This window comes from Carex rostrata, chromosome 19 (genome assembly GCF_964058835.1).
Source record: "Carex rostrata chromosome 19, lpCarRost1.2, whole genome shotgun sequence".
Lineage (NCBI taxonomy): Eukaryota > Viridiplantae > Streptophyta > Magnoliopsida > Poales > Cyperaceae > Carex > Carex rostrata.
In genome coordinates this window covers 3945449-3955373 of record NC_135936.1, presented here as the reverse complement: position 1 = coordinate 3955373, position 9925 = coordinate 3945449, and the positions used below count along the sequence as shown (strand labels likewise).

The window sequence follows — 9925 nt, the reverse complement described above, 5'->3', positions numbered from 1 at the left end:
ATAATATAATAATATAATATAATATAATATAATAATATAATATAATATAATATAATATAATATAATAATATAATATAAATATAATATTTCAAATTTTGGACGGGTTTACTTAACCCGTCCAGATTTTTTTTTTTTTTTTTTTTTTTTAACAGACTCGGGACGGGATGCTTAAACCCGTCCGGAATTTTTTTTTTTTTTTTTTTTTTTTTTTTTTTTTTACAGACTCGGGACGGGATGCTTAAACCCGTCCGGGAATTTTTTTTTTTTTTTTTTTCCGTGATGTTAGTTAAGGGCTAATCCGATTAACTGGGACGGGTCAATTGGACCCGTCCGGTGGGACGGGTTTACAGGACCCGGTCTACTTAGTTTTCGAAAAAACTCAACAGTAGTGTTCTTTTTAAATATTTTATTTATTTTATTTCTATTAATAAAAAATTCGGCTGGATAATGTACATATTTGTTTTCGTACAAGTGGCTAAGGTAAGGCCACGTCTCATTTGTCGTGTATATATGTAACATTTCATTATATAAAACAAAAATATAAGAGAACCAATGAGGAATTAACAGAAAAATAAACGAGACATCCAATCAGATTTCCATGTTGCATGTGAACCAATCTTCTTTAGACAAGACCTGAAATCGGTTGACAAGATGTAGTAAAAGCAGTATATCAGTAGAATATGATAGGAAAAATCAAATTAACACACATGTTCTTAGACTGTGCATTTCCATACAGAGTGGAAAAAATGGGCCTTATTGTGATTAATACGCTGTGATTTTGGTCTTGTGCTATGTTGTGATCAAGTGAATAGTAACTCGTGCCGTGACCAAAATGTTAAGGAGTGGTCACAGCACGCGAGTCACGCCATGACTCGCGTGCCGTGTCCAAATGTCTGGTCACATTTCTCACGTTTAACTATTTTTTCATAATTTATGTTAGTTTATTCAAGATTCACCATTTGATTAAGACCTAACAGTCCTAATTACACGTGACTCACGTGATTACTTGCCGTGTTGTGATCAGATTTTTTGCGTGCCATACCGTGACCAAAATATTAAGGGGTGGTCCTGGCACGCAACACGCGAGTCACGGCACGAGACAGTAACACGTGTCGTGTAATTCCGTGTCGTAGTTGTGCCATTCCGTGCTGTAGCAGTGCCGTTCCGTGACAAAGCCGGCTCTGCCGTGCCATTTTTCCCACTCTATTTCCATACCAGGTTTGTATAAACAACATGAAGGCGAAAGGGCTGATAATGAAATATTTGAAAACGAATAAAATGTTCAGAATTTTAGCAAAGGTGTATCCATTATTAAGGTAAAATGTTCTAATTAAAAATGGTATAAATTAGTAGAAGAAAACGCAATCAAGTAAAAAGTTGTATAGTAGAGAAAATGGTATCGTGTTGGATTTAAGATGAAACACGAGTAAAATATATAACTACACTTTCTTATGTAGAGTTTTGCAATTTCATGTAAAGACTATAACTAAGCCGTTGATAGAGAGAGAGACTATAGAAGGCTTTTGCGGGCTATTTAGAGCAATAATTGGTATAGAAGATTTAAGGCCTCGTTGAGAAATTATAAGGACTGATTAAGAAACAGTTCAACCCAAAAAAATTTAATGGGCGGAGTTGGAATTCAGATAAACTTTAGCCCAAATTATGGGAAATCGAAAGATGCTTATTCAGGTTCTAATTTATATGTCAAATTTGAATATAACTACTATCTGTCGATGCATCAAATTTCAAAATATTGCTGTTGAGCTTTTATGCTAAATACTACTGTTTATTGACATATATGTAACCAATTGAGGTTAATATAAAATGAGGGCTTGACCCTTATTTGTTACTAATATATATAGGGAATTCTGTGAGAATTATATGTAAAATTTCTGTATACCTGTATTATCCATAGATGCATCTAATCAATTTATTAGCTTTCTCAATTTCAAATTATCACTTCTTAATTTGAAACAAAATACTACATTTATATGTCTGTTTCAAAGGAAGGGTTTTGAATGAAAAATGTTCCAAATTTTCAAACAAGTCCTGTCTGTGCAATAAAAAACAAGCAATGGAACCCCAAGGTATATTTTAAGAACCAACCAAAACTTCTCATAACGAAACTAACAAACATAATAAAATCACTCAAATTAAAGTCTCCTTCAACAAGAGATAAAAGACAGCAAATGTCTGATACAAAATCACATGCACCTACATAATTAATACATAAAACAAACACTAAACCAAATTAAAGCTACTAGACAAGTCTTCATTAGTTCAACACATGCTTTAAACCAAACAATTACTTCCAAATAAGCAACAACACCAAGAGATGCATCCACTGCATGCCTAACCCCAGCACGGACAACGAGGCAGCCGTATTAGTCTTCGAGGGGGCTGATGCCGGGTCCGGAACTTCTATCACAAGCCTTTGTCCCCTCATGCAATGGTCAAGGTTACCGCTCACAAAATAGTAGAAACCTGGTTTGTCTAAAGTGAAAAGGGTACTCCCGTCTTTTGGCGCTGCGCCGATGCCTGTCTCATTGCAGTGGTAGTAGCCTGGTTTTGAGACCTTTATCACCGAGTCATTTTTGTACAGAAACACTGGAAAGGTAATTAAAAAAGAAAATTAATTAGAAATCAAGAAAAGGGGAAGTTAGAGAAGGTGGTACATAATTATCATGTGCTTGGATTAATTTTCATATTTTGATAATTTTATTCAGTATTCTATTTTTATTTTTTTAGTTAGTATAAATATTACTACAACTTCTTATGTGACAACTGATACCAACGTGGCCAAAGAATGACATATAAAGGCAACGCAAACATGATATAGGTTAAGTCTGAAGTATGTCAAATACTACTAATGCTTCAGTAATAAGAGGATAGAATTTTATGATATAATTGGAGTTCAATAAGTAATAAGTAAATATATTTGGAGTTCAAATATAATGCTTCAGTATGAAGTATGTCAGATACTAATGCTCCAGTAATAAGTAAATATAGGAATTTTATTGAATTTTACTGGTGAATTTTTGGATGTACTTTATTATTATTATTATTTTAAACGAAAAACAACAATATTTAATTTCCTACAAAAAGAATAAAAAAAATGTTTCAAAGACTAATAGAATGAGTAAAATTCTATAACAAAAAATTGTACTTCTCTTCATTACTAACAAAAATACCAGGAAAACCTCAACAAATTTTAATTTTATTCTTAAAAAAAAAGAGAGAGAATTGATCGTATATAATACTCACGTAATGAATCTTTGACATGAAAATTGATATTGCTCGCCCAGGTTTCGTACATCTCTTGGTTGTTATCTTCTGGCAGACGCCACCCGTCGGCATCGCCGACCTTGTACTGGAAAGCAGATCCTGTTGAAAAAACTGTAAAAATGATGGTAACAAACACAAGGATGCGAAGACCATAAAATTTGGCCATGGTAGGCATCGATTGGAAGAAGGGAAAGGATACAGGATTTCTGAAGTTGTGAAAGAGAGGCGCGTCTGGGTTGAATTATGATATTATAAGATGAGATTGAAGCCTTAAATAGGCGATATATTGGATTCTGTTGACAGGCGGGAGGCGCTTCTTGTTTGAATTTGAGAAATTAAATTTGGTATGATGTTCCGGTTTTTAAAATTCTCAAAGGAGGTAGTTATAAACCTGATCCAAAAGGGCATGGTTCGCTGAATCCATAAAAGGTAACAGAATATTTCTGTTTAGATCTGGACCGTCCAATGGCTAATTCGGTCCGAAGTGAAATGCACAAAACCCTTTTAATATTCATGCAGATTCTGATTGGACGCGAAATGCACAAAACCCTTTTAATATTCATGTAGATTATGTTAACTTGGTGATATGAATTCATGGTTCGCCAGGAATGTTTATTTTTTTATTTGACGTACCTTGAAGTTCAGAGAAGTATACATATCTTAAATCAGTTCAGTTATCCCCTAATGTATCTAACACATCATTAACAGCCATAAGCAGTTCATTACGAAGTCCTGGAATTAAACTGCGTAATCACGCCTTAAATCAAATACTCGTAATCACGCATTAAATCTATTTCATTGTATTCCGAGGCACATAAAGTCTAATCCGAAAATAATATTATTTTAGTAGAAACGAAGAGATTAATAAAGATGTTAGATATACGCATCAACTCATATCTAACAATTGAGTGATGATATTACGAAAGAATTACTCTTTGACTCCTCCAACTTGCAAATTTTCATTTCTGAGAAAAAAAATAAAAGAGTTTATTTTTATTCAAACAGTAAGCAAACTACTGGGGAAAACTGTATAAGACAATCCAATAAAGTACATCCAAAAAAGACTTGACAGACAGTAGTGATAGACTACAACCTAAACTATTTAAAAAAAAAAAAAAGGTAAGATAAGTAAATATATAAAGATGCTTCAAAAAATTAGTTGGCGTCAACTAAATATTCGAGCCAAACCCAATCTCTTGGAAATCAACAGCTCACATTATATCAGAGTCAATTTGCTGTATATTAGGAAATATCACCTTGAGCCTAGCTGAGTACTCCGGAGCTTTTGCCTGAAAATCAACACAAAAACAACGAAAAGATTTGAATTTAAATTATGAGATCCGTAAATAAAGATGCACAATATTTGCAATGCAGTCTTATGTAATCGAGCAAGAGAAAAAAAAAAAAAAAAAAAAAAAACATACACAAGGATTCCTCTCAAGATAGATTGTACCGAGTATCTCCCTTGAACCAGCCACAGCTGCTTCCATTCCTTCAAGAGATTCTATTTGGTTGTCATTGAGCCACAGATCCTCTAACCTATAAAAACAAATATTTACAAAGAAAAATTAAAAATAAAATTTATTTAACCACAACAAATATACAGCACTTTAATAAGGTTGATCTTACTTGGTCAGGTTCTCAATATCATTAACGGAGCTCAATTTATTGGAAGAAACATCTAATATCTGAAGGTTGTGCAGGGTAGATAACCCTTCCATTTTTTGAATGCCATTGTGACTCAGATATAGCTCTTCTAGAGCAACACACTCCTGTAGATAATTTGTCAGAAAAGTCATCAGTAATAGAATGTAATAATTGAATGTTTAAAACATGAGCTTTTTGTTCACAATTGCGAAAAGGATCCAACTGATATATTGTCAAAAATGCACCATTAGATGCATATTGTGTGCATCTTTTATTAGAAGGGATAGGATATACTATTACTAACAACCAACTTACTTGACAGCCGAACAGCCAATCAAATGGTTATCAAAATAAAAAATAAAAGTAAAAGTTGAAGTAAAATTGTAGATATTTCTGTAGCTTAGATATGTTGCGTATCAAATTTGGTGCAATTTGAAAATACTTTGATCATCCATCTAACAGCTTGAAAAATTAATGGTTCAGTACCAAACAATTTCCGAATTGCACCGCATTTGAAACACAATCCATCTAAACTATAAAAAACATTTCTACAATTTACTTTTTTAATTTTCATAATTATTTTCACGGTTGTCACATTTGTCATGTATAAGTGGTTGTCAATATATCCCTTCTCTTATTACAAGCCTTCCAGCATGCTACTCACAAAAGTGCTACCTTCCAAAGTTACATCTGCATTCTCTTGGAATTGGTGGTTGCCACCACTTTTCACATTTAAAAACTTTGGGTTAGACTAAATGTTAATGGAAATAACGAAGGAACTAGTTTGTCAAGTTGTATCTATGCACGAGGAGAGATGTATTTCATAATATGTTATTAAGTGCTTGCTGCAAAAGCTATTATATAAACAGAATAAAACATCATGCTGAAGTATAGTACCTGCAAACCCAACATGCTTGTCAGACGGTTGCTTTGTAAGCTCAATTTTTTAATGCATTTCAAGCCACATAAATTGATAGCTTTGATTCGGTTTCGGCCAAGCCACAGCTCTTGAAGATTTGTTAAGGTTTCCAAGTTTTCCATTATCTGATATTCAATTGAATTACAAGAAATTTTTTTTTTCAAAATTAAGAAAGGAAAAGAAGACGAAGATGTCATTTCAAGGTTTTCTATTTGATAATAATTATTTGAAATCACAGGCATGCCACAATATTGATACAGGTACAGCCAGCTGGCACAGAATTACTAGTGCCAGTTGACACAATATAGCAAGTTCTATTAGGTTTCTAAACCATTTTCACCAGATTGAACTGAGCTAACAACGGAACAGACCCCCTTCAACCTGGTTATGGGCATAAACAGAAAAATACCAGTATACTAGCAAAGAAGAAAGAATCACTCAAATCCTCCAGTGTACCAGTATGGAAGCATACAATACCAAGATGAGATTTGGAGGCTAACCCTGAGTCGATTTGAACCAAGTTCAAGAATTTCTAAGGATTGGAAATGCTCCAACGCCTCCATTTTCAGCACTTCATTTTTGGAGACATAAAGCTCTTTTAATGCTGGAGACACCTTGGAAAGACCCATCAGAGATGTTAGCTCATTAAATGAGACATCAAACACTAGGAGACTCTTGAAAATGCTCATGTCCGGTATGTTTGTGAGCTTGTTATCCCTCAAAACCAGCTCCTGTTGAAAGGACAAAAAGGGGAAATAAAAGATGTGGTCTGGGAATAAGATAAAAATATCATTAAATACTTCTCAGGTTCAACAGCATACTGATATACTAGTACCCTTAAGTAATGTGACGACAGGCAAAATTCAGTTAGGTCAGTGAAATAATGTTTTAACTTTCTCTTCTTGTTGGTTCTTAATTGAGGATCTGTTTTTCAATTATTAGTTCTAATTGTGTTTACTGAAACAACTCAAACATGTAGAATCTGACCAGAATAACATAATATAAAACTCTGAAGCTTGCCACCAAACTAATTGCTGGCCAGAAGCATACAAGATAAAATTCTCTAACTTACCATTTTGTCTGGTACAAATACTGACGTACAGCAGGTATAAACAGATACACATTGGTTAACCATTACCATACATATAAATGGAAATAAAAGCAATACCGCTTATAAGATATCAGCAAAAAGAAAGGGGTGAAAAGAGTATTAAACTTTTGAGGGGCATAAACGAAAAGCTAAGTATCCTACTCACCTCTAGACCAGAGATTGCATTCCAGTGAGTGAGGGGCTCGACAGCTTGATCGTCGAGCAAATTCTGTCGCAGCGACAGCTTTTTAAGATGGGACAGGAGAGAGATGCGCTCGTCGAGCTTGGTGAGACGGTTAGCGGTGAGATCGATCTCTTCCAGGATTTCAGGTAGGTCGATATCAGCCAGATCGTGCAACTGGCAGCTCGTCAGGTCTAGAAACCGCGACTCGTCGGTCGGATTGGTTTCCATTTTTGATCGGAGAGGAAGAAGAGAGGACCGCTTTCCCTTTTCTTTTCTTTTTCCTTTCCGGTTTTTCTAGTTTCTAGTCTACACTAGCGCTGAGGTTGCTGATTCCCAAAGCAAGCAAAAATGGTTGCTGACTTGTCGGTCCCACATGGTAGAAACATGCATGCGTATCCTCTGCATTAACTCCAAAGAGAAATTTTTGAGTTAATGAATCTGAACCGTCTGATTTTAAACCGTGCCAAGCCGGCACCTACTTATAACAAAAGGCGCTTTTCAATATTAGTGCAGATCTAGTTCACACGAATCTTAAGACAAATCAGACAGTTGAGATTCATTAACTCAAAAAATTCCCTTGAGTTAATGCAGAGGATACGAATTTGGAGAAACATAGGCTGGTTTGGATCCGATTTCTATGAGACAACGGACCCTGCTTCCATACTGAATTCGTATCCTCTGAGATATCTCATATTTTGTACTATTTTGTGTGACTTAATCCTCACCGTTCGTATAATCTAACGGATTAGAATCAATTAGTTTTTTCACTCACTGTAAGAATATTTTGTGTGACTTAATCGTCATATGTATTCTGATCGAATATTTCTTCCTCCTCACTGTAAGAATAAAGACAAGAAGAGAGGGAGAGAAACTTAAATGGTTCTCTTTTGATTCCTTGCAAGGTGAAGGAGAGATAGCATAGGGAGCGGAGAAGAGTCAGAGAGGGGTTGGGGAGAAGGGGCGTGCCGGGACAGAGACAGAAAGCGTGTAGGGGTAGCGAGAGAAAGCGCTCAGGATGCAGTTCAGGCGGAGGTCGTTGGGGGGCGGGAACCAAAGGGAGTTTGCGAATTGGTATTTTTTTCTTTATATTAAAAAGGGGATCCATCGGTCTAAGAGCATCTACATCCCTGAAACTCTTGGAGTTTTTAAATAACTGTTAACTAATTTTTAGAAACTTTATTTCTGAAAGTTTATATACTCTCACATCCCTGAAACTCAAAATTAGAGTTTCTTAATTGCCACATCAGCAAATAAATTACAAGAGAAAAGAATTTCAGCGAATTATTTGGCCACGTCAGAGTTTATAAACGGTTTCTTATTAAGAAACTTTGGAGCAAAGTTGCTAAATAAGAAACTCATCTGCATCCCTGAAACTGGTTTAGAAACTGCCACATCAGATTAGAAACTCAAAGAGTTTCAGGGATGTAGATGCTCTAAGAGGAGAGAAAGGGGTCGCTAGAGAATTCCTAGAGAGAGGGGGGTTACATATTTTTTTTGGGCAACGAGTGAAAAAACTAATTGATTTTAATCCGTTGGATTATACAAACGGTGAGGATTAAGTCACGCAAAATATGAGATATCTTATAGGATACTTATTCTTCTGTACTACGGATTCGTCCATATCCTCTGTAGTATTGTAGAGGATCACTCTCACTTTACGGTTTGAGATTAATTCTCAACCTGTTTGAGATTCGGGTCGCAATAGGGGGTAGAATTTTTGAGCTTTGAGATTTGTGCCAAGTTAAAAGAACGGTCCGGATCCACCAATTAGGGAATCATTTTAAAAGATTCCCTTGTGCGGTACTCTACTGGATCCGAATTCTACTACGGACCCCAGTCCTAAATTCCACTGCATAGTAAATAACATCTCTTAGCATCATAAATCAAGTTCCATCTAATAGAGACATTCAAGAAGAGTGATCTCCATATGTCTAACTTGCATTCTTTAGATCTTTGCTCAAATTATTTTCGTATTGTAGGAAAGTTTTTCACTCTTTTCACCACTTCTCGTATACTATCACATTTAATCCATTCAGCATAACAAGGTTAATGATGTGATCATCACATCTCACATGAAAGAGCTTTCCACCACAATAAATGCTCTCGTTTTTGTTGAATCAATCGATCGTATCTCTCATGCACACACCATTGACACCATCATTATCTATTGTAAGTGAAAATATTTTCTTATCAATGTTCCAATCAAACAAAACATCTATTAATGAAATGAAATGATATTCACATGCAGCTCTTATTATATTGTGAAGTCAATAAATCCATGATGTAACTCAATTGTCATGAAAGTACTCCAAAAAACTAATAAACATTTAATCTTTTTCTTCCTTGAACATATTTAGTATTGTCTTTCTACAAATGGTCTCTGATTTTATTGGAAAAACCGGATGTGGGGATTTAACAAAATCAACAAAGTACTCATACTTAACTTAACAATGCGAAATATATACTCATTCATGACAACAATAGGTGTTAATTTTTTTACGACTCAACTCCTTGTTATACTTGAATGTCTCTCCAAATGTATTAAGTCTTTGTTCCTTAATTGTAGACACCCAAAATTGTATAATCTTAAAAGCAAATAATATATTTGCACCAAACACTTGAGTTCTAAAATTAAGGATGAATCAACGATATAATATTCGTGCTTCTACAAAAAGGTATGCTTTACAATTCAATTTTTTAGTTAATGCATTGATCATACCAGCCATTTTTTCGTTTATTTTTTATCCACAGTCTTGAGATGAATTCTAGTAATATATATCATCTCATAAAAATAAGATGA

The 9925-nt window shown here is 34.7% G+C and overlaps 2 protein-coding genes across 2 annotated transcripts; both read right to left on the bottom strand.

Moving 5' to 3' along the window:
• Positions 1–2146: 2146 nt before the first annotated feature.
• Positions 2147–3603, bottom strand: LOC144571808 (early nodulin-like protein 17). Its single transcript, XM_078321189.1, has 2 exons — positions 3265–3603; positions 2147–2607 (listed from the first exon to the last, which is right to left on the bottom strand). The coding sequence occupies exons 1-2, from the start codon at positions 3458–3460 to the stop codon at positions 2306–2308; spliced, it is 498 nt and encodes a 165-aa protein (XP_078177315.1). The 5' UTR covers positions 3461–3603; the 3' UTR covers positions 2147–2305.
• Positions 3604–4213: 610 nt separating this feature from the next.
• LOC144571523 (Leucine-rich repeat (LRR) family protein) lies at positions 4214–7478 on the bottom strand. The gene is made up of 6 exons (XM_078320849.1): positions 7108–7478; positions 6352–6582; positions 5830–5976; positions 4915–5057; positions 4710–4824; positions 4214–4574 (listed from the first exon to the last, which is right to left on the bottom strand). Exons 1-6 carry the CDS (start codon positions 7351–7353, stop codon positions 4497–4499), a joined length of 960 nt encoding a protein of 319 aa, XP_078176975.1. The 5' UTR covers positions 7354–7478; the 3' UTR covers positions 4214–4496.
• Positions 7479–9925: the final 2447 nt, after the last annotated feature.